Source organism: Somniosus microcephalus, chromosome 4 (assembly GCF_052327205.1).
Source record: "Somniosus microcephalus isolate GS21.2 chromosome 4, FLI_Smic_1.0, whole genome shotgun sequence".
Taxonomy (NCBI): Eukaryota; Metazoa; Chordata; class Chondrichthyes; order Squaliformes; family Somniosidae; genus Somniosus; species Somniosus microcephalus.
In genome coordinates, this window is record NC_140990.1 from 33243645 (window position 1) to 33265708 (window position 22064).

The 22064-nt window shown below is 46.8% G+C and overlaps 2 protein-coding genes across 2 annotated transcripts; both read left to right on the forward strand.

Moving 5' to 3' along the window:
- The first annotated feature begins 11363 nt into the window (after positions 1 to 11363).
- On the forward strand, positions 11364 to 13203 carry LOC147118573 (uncharacterized). The gene has a single exon (XM_085984481.1). It carries the CDS (start codon positions 11816 to 11818, stop codon positions 12611 to 12613), a length of 798 nt encoding a protein of 265 aa, XP_085840607.1. The 5' UTR covers positions 11364 to 11815; the 3' UTR covers positions 12614 to 13203.
- Positions 13204 to 13221: 18 nt separating this feature from the next.
- LOC147118574 (uncharacterized) lies at positions 13222 to 15185 on the forward strand. Its single transcript, XM_085984479.1, has one exon. It carries the CDS (start codon positions 13634 to 13636, stop codon positions 14459 to 14461), a length of 828 nt encoding a protein of 275 aa, XP_085840605.1. The 5' UTR covers positions 13222 to 13633; the 3' UTR covers positions 14462 to 15185.
- Positions 15186 to 22064: the final 6879 nt, after the last annotated feature.

Below are 22064 nucleotides of genomic sequence, written 5' to 3' on the forward strand. Positions count from 1 at the left end.
GAAGCCAAGTGCAGGCAGCACAAGGAGCGCACATCAACCCAAGCACCCCACCCACCCGCCCCTTCAACCACCGTCTGCCCCACCTGTGACAGAGACTGTAGGTCCCACATTTTGCCAGTCTGAGTGGCTACTCCTAACCCCTACTCTCTGTTTTCTGTTTTGTAACCAGCTTGCTATCCATAACAGTATGTAAGATCTAGAAATAACAACAGAAAATGCTGGAAAAACTCAGCAGGCCAGGCAACATCCGTGGAGAGAGAAATTAAGTGTCGCCGTTTCAGGTGAACCCTTCTTCAAAAACCAGCTTTGAAAAAGGGTTCACCCAAAACGTCGACTCTTAATTTCTCTCCACGGATGTTGCCTGGCCTGCTGAGTTTTTCCAGCATTTTCTGTTGTTAATTCGGATTTCCAGCATCTGCAGTATTTTGCTATCGTGTAAGATCTAGAAGATGACCAAGGTCAGGCCGTGTGGAGTGAAGGGCCAGGCAGCAGAATGGATGGAAAGATGGCTACAAAACAGAAATCAGAGGGTTGGAGTTAAGGGAAGTTGGGAGCCATCTTTCCATCGCATTTATGTATGTTGCTGTATACTACATAGGATGCAAGGAGGCTTCAAGGGGATATAGACAGGCTAAGTGAGTAGCAAAAATATGGCAAATGGAATATAACATGGAGAAATGTGAAGTTATCCACTTTGGTAGGAAAAATAGAAAAACAGTATTTTTTAAATGGTAAGAGATTGGGAAATGTTGGTGTTCAGAGGAACCTGGGTGTCCTTGTACACAAATCACTGAAAGTTAACATGCAGGTACAGCAAGCAATTAGGAAAGCAAGTGGTATGTTGGCCTTTATTACAAGAGGATTTGAGTATAAGAGTAAAGATGTCTTACTGCAATTATACAGGGCCCTGGTGAGACCACACCTGGAGTATTGTGTACTGTTTTGGTCTCCTTACCTAAGGAAGGATATACTTGCCATAGAGGGAGTGCAGCAAAGGTTCACCAGACTGGTTCCTGAGATGAGAGGGTTGTCCTATGAGAGAGATTGAGTAGACTAGGCCTATATTCTCTAGAGTTTAGAAGAATGAGAGGTGATCTCATTGAAACATACAAAATTCTTACAGGGCTTGACAGAGTAGATGCAGGGAGGATGTTTCCTCTGTCTGGGGAGTCTAGAACCAGGGGTCACCGTCTCAGAATAAGGGGTCGGCCATTTAGAAAGACTTGCATTTATATAGCGACTTTCATGACCACCAGACGTCTCAAAGCGCTTTACAGCCAATGAAGTACTTTTGGAGTGTAGGCACTGTTGTAATGTAGGAAATGTGGCAGACAATTTGCGCACAGCAAGCTCCCACAAACAGCAATGTGATCGTAACCAGATAATCTGTTTTTTGTGTTATGTTGATTGAGGGATCAATATTGGCCAGGACACCGGGGATAACTCCCCTGCTCGTCTTTGAAATAGCGCCATGGGATCTTTTACGTCCACCTGAGAGAGCAGACGGGGCCTCGATTTAACATCTCATCTGAAAGACGGCACCTCTGACAGTGCCGCACTCTCTCAGCACTGCACTGGAGGGTCAGCCTAGATTGATGTGCTCAAGTCCCTGGAGTGGGACGTGAACCCACAACCTTTGACCCAGAGACAAGCTGCCAACTGAGCCACAGCTGACTGAGATGAGAAGAAACTTCTTCACTCCGAGGGCGGTGAATCTTTGGAATTCTCCACCCCAGAGGGCTGTGGAGGCTCAGTCGTGGAGTATATTCAAGGCAGAGATCGATAGATTTTTGAATATTAAGGGAATCAAGGGATATGGGGATAGTTCAGGAAAGTGGAGATGAGGTAGAAGATCGGCCAGGATCTTATTGAATGGCGGAGCAGGCTGGAAGGGCCAAATGGCCGACTCCTGCTTAGAAACATCGAAGATAGGAGCAGGAGTAGGCCATTCGGCCCCTCGAGCCCGCTCCGCCATTTAATGAGATCATGGCTGATCATCCAAATTCAGTACCCTGTCCCTGCCTTCTCCCCATATCCCTTGATCCCTTTAGCCTCAAGAAATATATCTAACTCCTTCGTGAATATATTTAATGAATTGGCCTCAACTGCCCTCTGTGGTAGAGAATTCCACAGGTTCACCACTCTCTGGGTGAAGAAATTCCTCCACATCTCAGTTCTAAATGGCTTACCCCTTATCCTTAGACTGTGAGCCCTGGTTCTGGACTCCCACACCATTGGGAACAGCCTTCCTGCATCTAGTCTGTCTAGTCCTGTTAGAATTTTATAAGTTTCAATGAGATCCCCTCTCATTCTTCTAAACTCTAGCGAATATAAGCCTAATCGACCCAATCTCTCCTCATATGCAATTCCTGCCATCCCAGGAATCAGTCTGGTGAATCTTCACTGCACTCCCTCCATGGCAAGAACATCCTTCCTCAGATAAGGCGGCCAAAACTGCACACAATACTCAAGGTGTGGTCTCACCAAGGCCCTGTACAACTGCAGCAAGACATCCTTGCTCCTGTACTCAAACCCTCTCGCTATGAAGGCCAACATACCATTTGCCTTCTTAGTCGCCTGCTGCACCTGCATGCTTACCTTCAGCGACTGGTGCACAAGGACACCCAGGTCTCGTTGCACTTCCCCTTCTCCCAATCTATTGCCGTTCAGATAATAATCTGCCTTCCTGATTTTGCCACCAAAGTGGATAACCTCGCATTTATCCACATTATACTGCATCTGCCAAACATCTGCCCAATCACCCAACCTGTCCAAATCATACTGGAGTTTCTCGGCATCCTCCTCACAGCACACACGTCCACCCAGCGTTGTGTCGTCTGCAAATTTGGAGATATTACATCTAGTTCCCTCGTCTAGATCATTAATATATATTGTGAATAGCTGGGGTCCTAGCATCGATCCCTGCGGTATCCCACTAGTCACTGCCTGCCACTCGGAAAAAGAGCCGTTTATTCCAACTCTTTGCTTCCTGTCTGCCAGCCAGTCCTCTATCCAAGTCAGTACCTTGCCCCCAATCCCATGTGCTTTAACTTTACACACTAATCTCTTATGCGGGACCTTATCGAAAGCCTTCTGAAAGTCAAAATACACCACATCCACTGGTTCTCCCTTATCTATTCTACCAGTTACATCCTCAAAAAATTCCAGTAGATTAGTCAAGCACGATTTACCTTTTGTAAATCCATGTTGACTTTGTCCGATCCTGTCACTGTTTTCCAAGTGCTCTGCTATTACATCTTTTATAATGGACTCTAGCATTTTCCCCACTACCGATGTCAGGCTTACCGGTCTATAATTCCCCGTTTTCTCTCTACCACCTTTTTTGAATAGTGGGGTAACATTAGCTACCCTCCAATCCATGGGAACTGTTCCAGAATCTATAGAATTTTGGAAGATGACCAGCAATGCATCTACTATTTCTAGGGCCACTTCCTTAAGTACCCTAGGATGTAGATGATCAGGCCCTGAGGATTTATCAGCCTTCAATCCCGTCAATTTCCCTAACACCATTTCCCTACACTGATTTCATTCAGTTCCTCCCTCTCATTGGACCCTATGTTCCCCGACATTTCTGGGAGGTTATTTGTGACATCCTTTGTGAAGACAGAACCAAAGTATGTATTTAATTGGTCTGCCATTTCTTTGTTCCCCATTATTAATTCCCCTGATTCTGACTGCAAGGGACCTACACTTGACTTCACCAATCTTTTTCTCTTCACATATCTATAGAAGCTTTCCCACGGTGCCAGGAAGTTGGCTGCTGCTGCCTTCCCCCGATAAGCCATCTCCCTCAACAATATCCAAATTGGTATATCTGTTTGAGAGGGGGATGGCCACAGGGGACCCCTGCACTACCTGATTCGGCCTCAACTGGAGTATTGTGCCCAATTCTGAGCATTGCACTTTATGAAGGATGTGAAGGCCTTAGAGAGGGTGCAGAAAAGATTTAGAAGAATGGTTCCAGGGATGAGGGACTTCAGTTATGTGGATAGACTGGAGAAACCTTAGAGCAGAGAAGGTTGAGATGAGATTTGATAGAGATTTTCAAAATCATGAGGGTTCTGGACAGAGTAGATAGAGAGAAACTGTTCCCATTGGCGGAAGGGTCGAGAACCAGAGGACACAGATTTAAGGTGATTGACAGAAGAACCAAAGGTGACATGAGGAAAAACTTTTTTACGCAGCGAGTGGTTAGGATCTGGAATGCAGTGCCTGAAAGGGTGGTGGAGGCAGATTCAATCATGGCTTTCAAAAGGGAATTGGATAAGTACCTGAAGTAAAGAAATTTGCAGGGTTACGGGGAAAGGGCGATGGGTGGGACTTGTTGAAGTGGTCTTGCAGAGAGCCGGCATGGGCTCGATGGGCCGAATGGCCTCCTTCTGTGCTGTAACCATTCTATGATTCTATAAAATATTAGAAAGTTTGTGCCACAGAAGCACGGAGTTTATCTGCTTTTATTGATGAATTTTAAAAGTCTCTATTAAAACCTGAGCCAGTGTGTTGTGAGACAAAGAGCCTTGTGTCCAATAAGGGGAATAAAGGCCCACAGCCTCCCCTGGCCCCGGGCCCTGAACAAGGGACTGGAGAAACTCGCTGCCCTGCGGATCAGACAATCAGCCGGCGCTAGACCCGCCTCTCGGGCTCCCCGATTGGTTGGAAGACCCGCCGCCGGCTCGCTCTTCCAGCCCCGCCCCGCTCGCTCCCTATTGGTCGGAAGCTCCCATCAATCAGGCCGCGGGCCTGGGTCACGTGTCCCTCACCGGCTTACAAAGAAAGCCTCGCGCGGTCGTTGGGCGGAGCTGCAGGTCGGCGGGAGCGGGGTCGGGAGATTAACAAACTGCGGGTAGGCCGCGCCGCAGGGTTTATAAAGTTGGAGAACGGCCTGAGGCCCGAATGAGATTCAGCGGCCCGGTCTGTGTTCCATCGGACGGTAGCAGTGAGGCTTTTCCTCGGTGATAGGCCCGGGCTACGTGCCGCCATCTTGGTGGAGGAAAGACAGGCCGGTTCCACATGCAGCACAGCGCATGCGCGGCCATCTTGGTACAGGATCAGGGAGTGGGCGGGGCTTCAGGGCCCCAGTGGCCTTTACCCGGAATGCCCCGCGCCGACTCCGTCCGACAGGATCCGAGTGTGCAGGCGCAGCTCCGAGTGGCGGAAGGGGGTTGGTGTCCTCTGGGCATGCGCAGTTATTACCCTTGGTGACCGGGAGGGGTCGCTGTGCCGGACTCTGCCCAAACCGCCGACCCACCTGCGCATGCGCGGACTCTCGGCTGTCAATCAACTGTCAGCCAGCAGAGGTCGCTGGTGAGACCAGTGAAGAAAGAAAGACTTGCATTTATATAGCGCCTTTCACCACCACCGGACGTCCCAAAGCGCTTTATAGCCAATGAAGTACTTTTGAAGTGTTGTCACTGTTGTACTGTAAGAAACGCAGCAGTCAATTAGCGCACAGCAAGCTCCCACAAACAGCAAGCTGATAATCTAGCATTTTGTTATGTTAATTGAGGGATAACCAGTGAAACATAGAAGATAGGAGCAGGAGTAGGCCATTCAGCCCCTCGAGCCTGCTCCGCCATTCAATGAGATAATGGCTGATCATCCAAACTCAGTACCCTGTCCCTGCCTTCTCCCCATATCCCTTGATCCCTTTAGCCTTAAGAAATATATCTAACTCCTTCTTGAATATATTTAATGAATTGGCCTCTACTGCCTTCTGTGGTAGAGAATTCCACAGGTTCACCACTCTCTGGGTGAAGAAATTCCTCCTCATCTCTGTCTTAAATGGCTTACCCCTTATCCTTAGACTGTGACCCCTGGTTTGGATTCCCCAACCATCGGGAACATCCTGCATCTAGTCTGTCTAGTCCTGTTAGGATTTTCTAAGTTTCAATGAAATCCCCTCTCATTCTTCTAAACTCCAACGGGTATAAGCCCAATCGACCCAATCTCTCCTCATACATCATTCCTGCCATCCCAGGTATCAGTCTGGTGAATCTTCGCTGCACTCCCTCCATGGCAAGAACATCCTTCCTCAAATAAGGCGACCAAAACTGCACACAATACTCAAGGTGTGGTCTCACCAAGGCCCTGTACAACTGCAGCAAGACATCCTTGTTCCTGTACTCGAACCTTCTCGCTACGAAGGCCAACATACCATTTGCCTTCTTAACCGTCTGCTGCACCTGCATGCTTACCTTCAGCGACTGGTGCACAAGAACACCCAGGTTTCGTTGCACTTCCCCTTCTCCCAATCTATTGCCGTTCAGATAATAATCTGCCTTCCTGTTATTGACACCAAAGTGGATAACCTCACATTTATCCACATTATACTGCATCTGCCCAATCACCCAACCTGTCCAAATCATACTGGAGTTTCTTGGCATCCTCCTCACAGCACACATGCCCACCCAGCTTTGTGTCGTCTGCAATCTTGGAGATATTACATCTAGTTCTTTACATAGGAGCAGGAGTGGGCCATTTGGCCCCTTGAGCCTGCTCCGCCATTAAATGAGATCATGGCTGATCTTCTGCCTCAACTCCATTCACCAGCCCTATCGCCATATCCCTTGATGCCCTTACTGGTCAGAAATGTATCGACTTCTGTTTTGAATATACCCAATGACTGAGCCTCCACAACCCTCTGGGGTAGAGAATTCCAAAGATTCACCACCCTCTGTGTGAAGAAATGTCTTCTCATCTCAGTCCTGAATGGCCGACCCTTTATCCTGAGGCTATGGCCCCTGGTTCTAGACTCCCCAGCCAAGGGAAACATTCTCCCAGCATCCATCCTATCAAGCCCTGTAATAATTTTGTATGCTTCAATGAGATCCCCTCTCATTCTTCTGAATTCACGAGAATACTGGCCTAGTTTACTAAATCGCTTCTCATACGACAGTCCCGCCATCCCAGGAATCAATCTCGTGAACCTTCATTGCACTCCCTCTATGGCAAGTATATCCTTCCTTAGGTAAGGAGACCAAAATTGTACACAGTGCTCCAGGTGTGGTCTCACCAAGGCCCTATATAATTGGAGTAAGACTTCTTTAGTCCTGTACTCAAATCCTCTTGTAATGTCAATCAACCAACAGTCAGAAGAGGTCGCTGGTGAGACCAGTGAAGAAAGAAAGACTTGCATTTATATAGCGCCTTTCACCACCACTGGACATCTCAAAGTGTTTTACAGCCAATTAAGTACTTTTGAAGTGTAGCCACTGTTGTATGAACATAAGAATATAAGAAATAGGAGCAGGAGTAGGCCAATCGGCCCCTCGAGCCTGCTCCGCCATTCAATAAGATCATGGCTGATCTGATCCTAACCTCAAATCTTCTCTCACTCTCCATCCACCCAAACCCATGTGATCTCCCGGGAGAGGCGAAAAACCAGGTAAAAAACCCAGTGGCCAATTTGGGAGAAAAAATCTGGGAAATTCCTCTCCGACCCATCTAGGCGATCGAAACTCGTCCAGGAGATCACTCTGTCCCTATATTTTCTACAGTACTTACCTTCTGTAAAGGCGATCTCCACCCCAGCCAGGAACAGGAATAAAACCACCTCCTGAAATCTAACACAGAATTAGAACACAAGAAGTAGGAGCAGAACAAGGCTACACGGCCCCTGGGCCCACTCCACTACCCACAGGGCCATGACCATTCCGAACCTAGACTCATGTCCAATTTCCTGCCCGCTCCCCGTAACCCTTAATTCCCTTTACTTCTAGGAAACTATCGATTTCTGTTTTAAATTTATTTAATGATGTAGCTTCCACAGCTTTCTGGGGCAGCAAATTCCACAAACCTACCACCCTCTGAGTGAAGAAGTTTCTCCTCATCTCAGTTTTGAAAGAGCAGCCCCTTATTCTAAGATTATGCCCCCTAGTTCTAGTTTCACCCATCATTGGGAACATCCTCACCGCATCCACCCGATCAAGCCCCTTCACAATCTTATATGTTTCAGTAAGATCACCTCTCATTCTTCTGAACTCCAATGAGTAGAGTCCCAATCTACTCAACCTCTCCTCATATGACCACCCCCTCATCCCTGGGATTAACCGAGTGAACCTTCTTTGTACTGCCTCGAGAGCAAGTATGTCTTTTCTTAAGTATGGACACCAAAACTGTATGCAGTATTCCAGGTGCGGTCTCACCAATACCTTGTACAACTGCAGCAATACCTCCCTGTTTTTATATTCTATCCCCCTAGCAATAAAAGCCAACATTCCATTGGCCATCTTGATCACTTGCTGCACCTGCATACTAACCTTTTGAGTTTCGTGCACCAGGACCCCCAGATCCCTTTGTATTACAGTACTTTCCAGTTTCTTGCCATTAAGATAATAACTTGCTCTATGATTTTTCCTGCCAAAGTGCATAACCTCACACTTTCCAGTATTGTATTCCATCTGCCAAATCTCTGCCCACTGACTTAGCCTGTCTATGTCCCCTTGCAGGTTTTTTATGTTCTCCTCACTCACTACTTTCCCTCCCATCTTTGTATCATCTGCAAACTTTGATATGTTACACTCGGTCCCCTCCTCCAAATCGTTAATATAGATTGTAAAGAGTTGGGGACCCAGCACTGACCCCTGCGGAACACCACTAGTTACTGATTGCCAGTCTGAGAATGAACCATTTATCCCAACTCTCTGCTTTCTGTTAGAGAGCCAATCCTCCACCCATGCCAGAATATTACCCCCAATCCCGTGATTTTTTATCTTGAGCAATAATCTTTTGTGTGGCACCTTGTCAAATGCCTTTTGGAAGTCTAAATACACTACGTCCACTGGTTCCCCTTTATCCACCCTGTATGTTAGCTACTTCCTCAAAGAACTCAAGCAAATTTGTCAAACATGACTTCCCCTTCATAAAACCATGCTGAGTTTGTCCTATTAAATTATGTTTATCCAAATGTCCCGTTACTGTCTCCTTAATAATGGACTCTAACATCTTACCGACCACAGATGTTAGGCTAACAGGTCTATAGTTTCCAGCCTTCTGCCTACTACCCTTTTTAAATAAGGGTGTTACATTAACAGTTTTCCAATCTGCCGGGACCTTTGCTGAGTCCAGGGAGTTTTGGAAAATTATTACCAATGCATCCACAATCCCTAACGCCACTTCCCTCAAGACCCTAGGATGTAAGCCATCAGGTCCAGGGGATTTATCCGCCTTGAGTCCCATTATTTTACCAAGTATCACTTCCTTAGTGATTTTAATTGTATTTAGCTCCTCCCCCCCCCTAGAGCCCCCTGTTTGTCCAGTGTTGGGATATTCTTAGTGTCCTCTACCGTAAAGACTGATACAAAATATTTGTTCAGCGTTTTTGCCATCTCCCTGTTTCCCACCATTAATTTCCCGGTCTCATCCTCTAAGGGACCAACATTTACTTTAGCCACCCTTTTTCTTTTTATGTAACTATAGAAACTTTTGCTATCTGTTTTTATATTTTTTGCTAATTTACTTTCATAATCTATCTTCCCTTTCTTAATCAATCTTTTAGTTATTTTTTGCTGTCTTTTAAAGACTTCCCAATCTTCTATCCTCCCACTAGATTTGGCTACCTTATATGCCCTTGTTTTTAATCGGATACTATCCTTAATTACTTTACTTAGCCACGGATGGCTATCTTTTCTTTTACACCCTTTTTTCCTCAGTGGAATATATATTTTTTGGAAGTTGTAAAATAACTCCTTAAATGTACACCACTGATCATGTACCGTCTTACCCTTTAATCTATTTTCCCAATCCACTCTAATCAATTCCGCTCTCATACCTTCATAGTCTCCTTTATTCAAGCTCAGCACGCTTGTTTGAGATCCAACCTTCTCACCCTCTAATTGAATATCGAACTCAACCATGTTATGGTCACTCATTCCAAGGGGATCTTTTACTAGGACATTTTTAATTAATCCCATCTTGTTACACAGGACCAGATCTAAGGTTGCTTGCCCCCTGGTCGGTTCAGTTACATACTGCTCAAGAAACCCATCCCTAATACACTCAATGAACTCATCCTCAAGGCTACTCTGCCCAATTTGATTTGTCCAATTAATATGATAGTTAAAATCCCCCATAATTATAGATGTTCCCTTATTACAAGCCTCAACTATTTCCGGATTGATACTCCGTCCAACAGAGTTGCAACTGTTCGGAGGCCTATAGACTACGCCCACTAGTGTTTTTTTCCCCTTATTATTCCTTATCTCCACCCAAACTGTTTCACTATCCTGCTCCTTTGAACCAATATAATTTCTCTGTATTATAGTGATTCCTTCCTTTATTAACATAGCCACCTCCCCTCCCTGCCTGTCCTTCCTGATTGTTAAATAACCTGGTATGTTTAATTCCCAGTCATGGTCACCCTGCAGCCATGTTTCTGTAATGGCCACAATATCATACCCATATGTCGTTATTTGTGCCGTTAGCTCATTCATTTTGTTATGAATGCTACGTGCATTCAGATAAAGAACTTTCCAATATGTTTTGTGACACTTAGTTCCTGTTTTTCCCCTTTTAGTACTTTACCTTATACTCCATACCTTCTGTCCCTTCCTGACGCGTTCTGTTTTTTAATTCCCCCACTGCTACCTAAGTCTATGACCTTCTCCGTTGTCATTTCTATTATTTGCTCTCTAGAAACCTCCCCCCCACTAATTAGTTTAAGAAATGCGGCAGTCAATTAGCGCACAGCAAGCTCCCACAAACAGCAATGTTATAATGACCAGAAAATCTATCTTTTTATGTTGATTGAGAGATAAACATTGGCTAGGAGACTGGGGATAACTGCCCTGCTTTTTCCCATATTACAACAGTGACTACTTCATTGTAGTACTTCATTGGCTGTAAAGCACTTCAAGACATCTGGTGGTCATGAAAGGCACTATATAAATGCAAGTCTTTCTTTCTTGAAATTGTGCCATGGGATCTTTTACATCCACGAGAGAGCAGACAGGGCCTCAGTTTAACGTCTCATCCAAAAGACGGCACCTCCGACAGTGCAGCACTCCCTCAGCACTGCACTGGACTGTCAGCCTAGATTTTTGTGCTCAAGTCTCTGGAGTGGAACTTGAACCCACAACTTTCTGACTCAGAGGCGAGAGTGCTACCAACTGAGCCACTGGCTGACACTAAAGAACAAGCAGTTCTGATGAAAGGTCATTGACCTGAAACGTTAACTCTGTTTCTCTCTCCACAGATGCTGCCTGACCTGCTGAGTATTTCCAGCATTTTCTGTTTTTATTAAAGAAACGAGGGAGTGATTGCTGACAGGAAAAATGTTGGGTCATCCTGCGCATGCGCACCTCCCTGTGGGCTGAGGCGAAACACCGATTCGCCCCCCACCTGAGCCGCGCACGCGTACCAGATGTTGCGGCTCCGCATGCGCGCCCGATGTTCCAACCGCGGGGTTTTGTGCGCTGAGCATGCGCATTGCAGACCGATCGGGACGGGCGATTGTGGAGCAGGAGGGTGAGCGCAGGGGCCATGAGCACATGGGCGGGACTCAGAGTCAACAGAGCGCTTTCTGGAGTGCGGGGGCTTGTGGGTATTACAGCCGCCATTACTGCTGATCCTTTCAACCAACCTCTGCGGCAGGTGGGGCCTGAAAATCAGCTTCACTGCCCCTAGGTTCGGAAAGGGGAAAATTAAACAACAGTTTGTCTCTGATCCTTTTCTGATCTCAATTTACAGGGTTATAGAAGTGGAGCAGTTACTGGCGGGAAGCTCAGACCAAACATCACGTCAAGATCTGACAGAGTCGCTCGATTCATCAGGACCTGAATATCATCGGCCTTTGCACATGGAAAGAGAAAGCAGCGATCGCAGCGATGACAAACCGCACACGTGTTCAGTGTGTGGACGCGGATTCAGCCGATCACCTGACCTGGCGAGACACATGCACCGTCACACCAGGGAGAAACCGGGTAAAGGTGGGGACGGCGGGAAGGGATTCAGTTCCCCGTCTTCATTGGAAGTTCAACGGCGCAGTCACGCCAGGGACAGTCCGTTCACCTGCTCCGTATGTGGAAAGGGATTTGTTTGTTCATCCCACCTGCAAACACACCAGCGAGTTCACACTGACGAGAAACCATTTCAGTGTTCTGACTGTGGGAAGAGCTTTAAAAGCTCTGGGGATCTGAAGCAACACCAGCGAGCTAACACTGATGAGAGGCCGTTTCAATGTTCTGAGTGTGGGAAGAGCTTTAAAAGCCCTGGGGAACTGAAGCAACACCAGCTTGTTCACACTGATGAGAGACCATTTCAGTGTTCTGACTGTGGGAAGAGCTTTAAAAGCCCCCAGGATCTGAAGGGACACCAGCTTGTTCACACTGGCGAGAGACCATTTCAGTGTCCTAACTATGGGAAGAGCTTTAAAAGCATCAGGGATCTGAAGGAACACCAGCTTGTTCACACTGGGGAAAGACCATTTCAGTGTTCTGACTGTGGGAAGAGCTTTAAAAGCTCCCAGTATCTGAAGCATCACCAGCGAGTTCACACTGATGAGAGACCCTTTAAATGTTCTGACTGTGGGAAGAGCTTTAAAAGCTCGAAGAACCTTAAGAGTCACCAGTGTCATCACACAGATCATAGAATCTAACAGCACAGAAGGAGGTGATTCGGCCCATCGTGTCTGTGCCGGCTCTTTGAAAGAGCTGTCCAATTTAGTCCCAAACCCCAGCTTTATCCCCAGAACTCTGCAAACTAGTCCTCTTCAAGTACATGTCCAATTACCGTTTGAAAGTTCCTGTGGAACCTGATTCCAGCATCCTTTCAGATGGTGCGTTCCAGATCTTAACAACCCTCTGTGTGAAAACAATTCTCCTCATTTCCCTCTAGTTCTTTTAGCAACTATTTTAAATCTATGACCTTTGGTTACCGACCCACTTGCCAGAGTGAACAGTTTCTCCCTACTTGCTCGATCAAAACCACTCATCATTTACGCGCCGCCATCTTGGTGGAGCGAAGACGGACCAGTTCTACCTGCAGCACGGCGCATGCGTGGCCATCTTGGTACAGGAACAGAGAGTGGGCGGGGCTTCAGGGTCCCAGTGACCAGGAGAGACAATCATTGACTCATTGATTTTATTCTCACTCTGCACACAGCGGGTGTAGAACTGAACCCAACCAGAGTACAGGGAGGGGGAAAACTGGGAGTGGAGGAAAGAAATGTTGGAGATGGTGCGATGGGTTTGGATTTCAGCACAGGGAGGAGGGAGAGTGTGTGGGATGGGGATTTACAGCTTTGGGGGAACAAGAGAGGAAAGAATGTTCCATAGAAACTAGAATAGTCTGTTCTGAATTTCTATCCTGTACTTACAGTGATGGCTTTTGTAAACTCCTTTTACAGGGTATTTGAAGGGGAGGATTTACAGATGGGAAACTCAAACCAAACATCACATCAAGGTCTGACAGTCACTCAATTCATCAGGACCTGAATATCATCGGCCTTTGAATGTGGAAGGAGGAATGTTTGTCTGTTCTGTCTGTGGGAAAAGATTTCAAACATCAGTGTGACCGGAAAAGCACCGAGACACACCCGAGTGAGAGTGTTCCAGAGCACTGACTGTTACACAACCTGAAAAAACATCGCACCATTCACAGCAGGGAGAAAACGTACATGTGTTCTGTGTGTGGACGAGGCTTCAACCGATCGTCCAACCTGGAGAGACACAAGGACACCCACACCACGGAGAAACCGTGGAAATGTGGGGACTGTGGGAAGGGATTCAATTATCCATCCAAGCAGGAAAATCTTCGGTGCATTCACACCGGGGAGAGACCATTCACCTGCTCCATGTGTGGGAAGGGATTTGCAGAGTTATCCAAGCTCCAGATACACCAGAGAGTTCATACTGGGGAGAGGCCGTTCACCTGCTCTGTGTGTGGGAAGGGATTCACTCAGTCATCCCATCTTCTGACTCACCAACTTGTTCGCACTGTTAAGAGACCATTTAGATGTTCTGACTGTGAGAAGAGCTTTAAAAACACAAGCGACCTGCTGACCCACCAACACACTCACACTGGGGAGAGACCATTCACCTGCTCCATGTGTAGAAAGGGATTCACTCAGTCCTGCACTCTGCTGAGACACCAGCGAGTTCACACTGAGGAGCAATCTTTCACCTGCTCTTATTGTGGGAAGGTTTTCACTTGGAAGTCTAACCTGCTTAATCACCAGCAAGTTCACACTGGGGAGAAACCATTCACCTGCTCCGTGCGTGGGAAGGGATTCACTCAGTCCTGCACTCTGCTGAGACACCAGCGAGTTCACACTGAGGAGCGATCTTTCACCTGCTCTTATTGTGGGAAGGTTTTCACTTGGAAGTCTAACCTGCTTAATCACCAGCAAGTTCACACTGGGGAGAGGCCATTCACCTGCTCCATGTGTGGGAAAGGATTCACTCAGTCATGCACTCTGCTGAGACACCAGCGAGTTCACCAGTGATTGCAGAGGTTGGATTCTTCTGTTATTGCTGCTGTTAATCACATCCAGGACTGAACCATGGTCACTCTGGCAATTCGGCTTTGTTTCTGCTGATGTTAATAACTAGAATAACTGGGCTTGAGATTAATATTCTGGACAAATATTAAATAAATCAGCTTTGTTTCAAACACGCAGTGTGTCTAATATTTGATTTCTCCATGATAAGAGGAGTCTAATTGATGTTCTGTTATTGACTGTTCCATTCTTGGGCCTTTTCTTACTCTGGATTATTTCAGTTCTCATCTAGTTCACCTTCTACCGCATCAAACCCCAAACTTGTTCCATTTGTGTACACGGCTTGTGGGTGTCATAGACTGAACTGTTGTGTCTCACTTTACACTCATCTGAAATTCCTTTGAACCACCCCTTTACAGAACTACCTTGCATAAGATTTGAAATCTGTTATTTTCTGTATCATTTAACATCTCTTGGATCCGATTTTTTTTTAAAACTCCACACATACTGCATCTGACAGCCTTAGAAATGTTCTGATCTTTGTAATTGTCATTGCTGATTTTGATGGTCTCTTTGATTTAATCTCTTGTTACTAACATACCTTGCACTATTTCTTTAATCGAGATAATTGTTTCAAATAGTTCCTTTATCAGGTCTTTAGCTCCTCCATTGATCCCTGTCAATAATCCTTGGTCAGGGGCTGGGGTTAAGGTGTAGGATTGGGGTTAGTGGTTGGGGCTCGTGGTTATTGGTTAAGATTGGGGTTAGTGGTTGGGGCTCGTGGTTATTGGTTAGGATTGGGGTTAGTGGTTGGGGCTAGTGGTTATTGGTTAGGATTGGGGTTAGTGGTTGGGGCTAGTGGTTATTGGTTAGGATTGGGGTTAGTGGTTGGTGTTACGTCCGTGTATAGTGAAACACAGACTGCGGAGAACGGTACAATAGGTGTTTACTAAACGTGGCTCAGACTGCAACTGAACTGTACAGATTACTACTCAGCGTTATATACAGGTGTGGTCACTGCCGGTACTACAGTATACATGAGCTGTAAAAAGTAGTTCCCCCCTTAAAGGTACATACATTACAATTCCTCCCCTTTTAGATTAACAGTACCATAACACTCATTTAACAATTAAATATCAAACTAATTACAATTAACACTTTTAACATGCAACATTAGCTGAAAATAGTCTATTTATAAATTCAGTCTTTGGGGAGGCTTCCTGATCCTTTCTGGATAGCGCCTTTCCCGAGTGTCTTGCTCTTGGTGCGGAGGCGATTCTGGCCCCCTGTCGTCGGTTGGTTCATCAGCTTCCGATGCTACTGTTTCTGGGGTAGATGCTACCTGTACGTCGGGTTCATCACCAGGTACGTATGGGCGAGGCATGGGGTTGACTTGTTCCTGTGACTCTAGGATCTGGTCAGCATGGCATCTCACGATGCTCTCCCCAACATCCACTGTGTACATTAGTGGGCCCTGCCTTGTGCATATCGTTCCTGGCTGCCATTTTTCTGTTCGGTAGTCGCGGGCCAAGACTGGTTGCCCTATATTGAAGCTCCTTGTTGGCTTCTCATGGTGTGAGGGTGCCAGTCAGTTCCTTTTTGCAACCTCTAGATGGCACCTTCACTTGTTTGTTCCTTTGTTAATTGTCCTAGTCTCCTGTGTTAATTGTTCCTAGTCTTCTGTGTTAAGTCTTAACGGCCTGTTAGCTGTTCATGGGTTTCACCTGGTTTTCTTGGTATATAAGTTCTTTGGTTTCTTCACTCTGAGCTCAGTCCTAGCCGGGTAACCGGAGGGACTAGCCCTTGCTCTGTGGCTCCTGGCTTTAACTAGTTGGTTGCCATGGTGTCTCTCGAGCTTTGTATTTAAAATGTATTCCCGAGCCTTGTATTTAAGATGTATTCTCGAGCTCTGTGTTTAAGATGTATCTAAGTCTGTGTTCTTGTTGTTAGTCTTGATAAGGTGCTGGGCTGGACTAGCGTGTTGCCATGTTGGAGCTTGTCCTGAGCTTTGTATTGATAAGCTGATTACCCCTGTGGTAGCTTGTCTCGAGTTACGTCTCGGCAAGCCGGTTACCCTTGTGGTAGCTTGTCTCAAGCTCAGTATGGACAAGTGGCTTTTCCTCATGGAGGCTGTCCTGAGTTCCTATCTTGACTAGCCGTCTTGTAACTTGTCTCTAGTTCTTATGTATATTGCTGTGTTTCTTGTGTGAATCTAGTTATGTGTGGCTTACCCCTGTGGTAGCTTGTCTCGAGTCCCGTCTCGGCAAGCCGGTTGCCCTTGTGGTAGCTTGTCTCAAGCTTAGTGTTGTTTTGTAACTTGTCTCTAGTTCTTATGTATATTGCTGTGTTCCTTGTGTTAATCTAGTTATGTGTGAATCTAGTAAAGTTCAAACAAAGTACTGTATATTTGCCTCTCGCCTCGTTTCTGCGCTTGGGTCCAGAACTTACATTACCCGGAGAGCACGGCCCCGTGTGAACACGGCCCCGTGGCTCCCCAACCCCGTCACACATGGATGTGCTGGAATTGCTTACTCTCAACATCTCTTCGTACGTTTGGTCTGAGCAAATCCAGGCGAGATCTTAACCTTCGGTTAAAGAACATCATGGCTGGGGCCTGGTTGGTGACTGCATGTGTCGCATTCCGGTCGGCGAACAGGAAATTGTCCACCTTGTGCTGCAGCAGAATGTTGTCATTGTACGTAGCCTTTATTGCCTTCTTAAAGGTTTGTACGAACCTCTCAGCCAATCCATTTGTGGCTGGATGATACGGGGCGGATGTGTAATGCCTTACCCCATTCTTTTTCAAGAACCTCTGGAACTCTTCGGACACAAACTGTGGTCCGTTGTCGGAGCAAATCTGTTCTGGCAAGCCATTCCTGGCAAAAATGGTCCGTAGGACTGCAATCGTTTTCTCCGTGGTGGTGGAGGACATTTTGATGACCTCAGGCCATTTCGAGTGCGCATCCACGGCTATTAAAAACATTGAGTCCATGAATGGACCAGCAAAATCAATATGCACCCGTTGCCATGGAGATGAGGGCCACTCCCATGGGTGTAGAGGGGCCTGTGGTGATGCATTTTGGACTTTCTGGCATCCTGAGCAGCTCTTGGTCAGGTCCTCGATTTGTTTATCGATTCCCGGCCACCACACATAAGCCCTGGCTAGGCTTTTCATTTTTACCCCTCCCAGATGAACCTCATGAAGCTCATTGAGCACTCTATCCCTTAACTTGGGTGGAATTACCACTCGGGATCCACACATCAAGGTCCCCCGGCACACTGACAGCTGTTCTCTCCTTGTTGAGAATGCTGGCAACAGTGAGTCGCCATGTGCTGGCCATCCCTTCACCGTCAAATCATATACCCAAGACAGTGTCGGGTCATTTCGGGTTTCCTTTTCGATACAAGCGTTAGTTACCGGTAGGTATTCAACTATAGTCGAATGGAATATTTCAACAGGATCCACTGCTGGTGCTTCCTCTGCAGTAGGCAGTGGCAGGCGTGATAGCCCATCAGCATTTCCATGCTGTTTCGTGCCCTTATATTCAATATCATAGTGGTGCGCCCCTAGAAAAAGTGACCATCTTTGTAGTCATTGCGCAGTCATCACCGGAACGCCCTTCTTCGGATTAAAAATGGAGACAAGAGGCTGGTAATCAGTCAGCAAGGTGAATTTCTGCCCGTGCAGATAGTGATTGAACTTTTTCACTCCCCACACTAGGCTGAGGGCCTCCCTGTCAACCTGGGCATAGTTACGCTCGGCTGAGGTTAGTGATCGTGACACAAAGGCTATTTGCCTCTCTGAGCCGTCCGAGAATTTGTGCAACAGCACCGCTCCAATGCCGTAGGGTGACGCATCACATGCCAACCGAATTGGTAATGCTGGGTTGTAATGGGCCAATACCTCTTTCGATGTGATTGGTGTTTTGTTCTTCTGGAAAGCTTGTCTACATTCGTCACTCCACTTCCATGGCACCCCAGTTTGCAGTAGGGTGTTCAGTGGGTGTAGTATTGTAGACAAATTTGGCAAGAACTTATGGTAGCATTTTCCCGGCCCGAGGAACGACCTCAGTTGTGACACATTTTCCGGTGCTGGAGCCTTGACTACTGCCTCAATCTTCTCTGGGGACTTATGTAACCCCTCTTTATCGATAACGTGGCCACAATACGAGATTTGTTTTCTAAAAAACTTGCATTTGGGGCGGTTAGCTCGGAGCCCATATTCCTGCAATCTAGTGAGCACCTGCTCCAGGTTGGCAAGGTGATCACTGTCATTTTCGCCCATGACCAGGATGTCGTCCAAATAACACTGGGTCCCTGGGATCCCTTGCAGGACTTGTTCCATTGCCCTCTGCCAAATAGCCGAAGCTGATGCTACCCCGAATGCCAGCTGGTTGTATTGGTAGAGACCTTTATGGGTGTTGATTTGTGAGTTATTTTTTTGATGCTTCTTCTAGCTCCATTTGCAGATACGCCTGGGCCAGATCAATCTTAGTGAAGCGTTTCCCTCCAGATAGCGAGGTGAAAATATCTTCAATCCGCGGAAGTGGATATTGTACGGTGTGAAGGACCGGGTTCACTGTTACCTTAAAGTCCCCACAGATGCGAACCATCTTTGGTTCCCCAGGCGTGCTGCTCAATGACTTTTTCATCACAGGGACGATGGGTGTAGCCCACTCGCTCCAGTCTACCTTGGACAGTACACCTGAACGTTCCAGACTCTCCAGCTCTGCTTCGATGGCTGGGCGGATCGCATAAGGTACCGGTCTGGCCGTAAAAAATTTTGGGCTTGCGATTTCTTCAATTTTAATCATCGCTGTCATGTCTTTTAGTGTTCCGAGTCCTTGCTGGAACTTTGACAGTCGCCCAGGTGTGACGTCGTCATCCTTTTTGTCAGCCACAGTCAGTGCCTGTATGGAATGCCAATGCAGTTGTATTTTCTGGATCCATTCACGTCCCAGTAATGGTGGTCCTCCATCTTGCAATACATACAGGTCTAGTTTTGGTGTTTCCTTACCGTTATATATAACGGTCACCCTTATTTTTCCTTTGGGGTAAACTTTTTGCCCCGTGTACGTCTTCAATATAATTTTTGTGTCTCTCAAGGGTATGTGTGAGAATAGCCGCTCGTAGTCCTGTCGGTTTATGACTGTTAGGGCTGATCCTGTGTCCAATTCTATCTTTACCTGGACTCCTGCTTTCTTGAGAGTGACCCAAATGGTTCGGTGATCCTCCATTGTGATCACATTATGTAGTTTCAGACAACTCAGTTCCCTGCTTTCGGAGTTGTTATCACTCTTTTTTGTTTGTCTGAACTATTCTCCGTCATCTTATGTACCTTCTGGTACTTTCCTTTGGTAGGTTTCTTATTGCTGGTTTTCTTTCCCAACCTGCAGACTCGTGCTATGTGTCCTACTTTTCCACACTGTCTGCACACTTTGTCTTTGAACCAGCAATCATTCTGGTCATGTGTTGTTCTGCCGCAGCGATAGCACATCTCTGTTCCATATGACATTTCGTTTGTGCCATATTCTTGCGGTCTCTGTTGTATCTCTGCAGCGCCCCGTGCTGCTGCTTCATATGATACTGCAATGCTGAAAGCCTTTTCCAGCGTAAGGTCCTTTTCAGATAAAAGCCGTTTCTGGGTTCCTTCACTTTGAAGCCCACACACAAACTTGTCCCTTAAGGTATCTGCCAGTCCCGCTCCAAACTGGCAGTGTTTCGATAGTTTGCGCAGTTCTGTTAAATAATCAGCATTGCTTTCATCCTTATGCTGGTTCCGTTTGTGAAACTTGAATCTTTCTGCTATCAGCAGCGGTGTGGGGTTTAAATGTTCCTTTAGTATCGTTACTATATCTTCAAAACTCTTTTCCATTGGCTTCGTTGGGGTTACTAGATTTTGTAATAAATCATACGCCTTTGCACCCATTAAATTTAACAATACCGATGCTTTCTTGTCATCTGACACCTCATTTGCCTCGCAGTACACCTCTATTCATTCGACATATGTAGTCCAATCTTCGACTTCATTGTCAAATGCGGTGATACTGCCACTCTTCGGCATTTTGGGTGTGGTTTAAAATGGTGTCTCCCGCGCTTTCCTTCCTCCCCCGCTGCTGCTGACGCCACTCCCGGCGGTCCTCGTGGCAATGGCGGCGCCTCACGGGTTTCTGCGCGTTTCTCTCTCCCTCTCTCCGACGCTGCTCGGCCCCTGAACACCGGCTGCGCCCTGTGCGCTCTGCCCCCTCTCTCTCTCCCCTGTCGATGCTGCTCGGCCCTTTGCTGTGCCGCTCAGTTGGGCTCTAGCCCGCCACTGTCCGGGAAGGGTCTGCACACTACCTGTTGCCAGCCTGTTTCGCTGGAGCACCTCGACTGGAAAGCCAAGCCTGGCACTCGACAGCCTCCCCCGCAATTCTCGAGTCTCTGCTGGATGACTGGGCGGTTGCCCATGGTCGACGCCCGAGTCTCTGGCCTTGACCTCCAATCCACTGATCTCCAGGAATGAATCCCCGGGAGGTGATGCAGAGTTGCAGGTAGGTTCGAACCTGCCTCGTCGCCAATGTTACGTCCGTGTATAATGAGACACAGACTGCGGAGAACGGTCCAATAGGTGTTTACTAAACGTGGCTCAGACTGCAACTGAACTGTACAGATTACTACTCAGCGTTATATACAGGTGTGGCCACTGCCGGTACTACAGTATACATGAGCTGTAAAAAGTAATTCCCCCCCTTAAAGGTACATACATTACAGTTGGGGCTAGTGGTTATTGGTTAGGATTGGGGTTATGGGTTGGGGTTAGTGGTTATTGGTTAGGATTGGGGTTAGTGGTCAGGATTGGGGTCAGTGCTTGGGGGTAGTTGATAGGATATTAGGCTTAGGAAATAGTGATTAAGGTTAGAAACCACTATTGACAACGCCAGTGTCACTGGACGCGTCCTTTTCCATTTCATGTTTTTGAACCTCATGCAGACGAGTCACAAAACAGCCTCATGAATTTTTCATTCAAGGAACCTTCTTTCTGGCCCGAGCCTGATTTCCTCTCTTCTTTCACATCTCCACAATTCTCACAGAAAAAGACATCATGGACATTCGACTTTGTGATTTTGGACAAGAACAGGCGGATCCAGGTATTGTGCAGATTACATCCAGTCATCAGCCTGCCTGAAAAAGGCTTCTGACAATAACCTGTCACCAGGCCCCACCACTCCCCATCTGATTCCACCATCATATCTTCATCCATTACCCGCCTTTCACCCTCACTAGAGCTGGTTTCACCACCATGACCATTCTCCACACTGAGGCTCTCTGATTCCCATTTATAGCCTCAGTGTAAGTGGTCCCTGGATTTGGTGCCACAGTGTAAATGGTCCCTGGATTTGGTGCCACAGTGTAAATGGTCACAGACAATAACTTGCATTTATATAGTGCCTTTAACATAGTAAACATCCCATGTTGCTTCACAGGAACATTTTCAAACAAAATTTGACAGCGAGTCATATAAGGAGATATTAGGGCAGGTAACCAAAATCTTGGTCAAAGAGGTAGGTTTTAAGGAGTATCTTAAAGGAGGAAAGAGTGGTAGAGAGGTGGCAAGGTTTAGGAATGA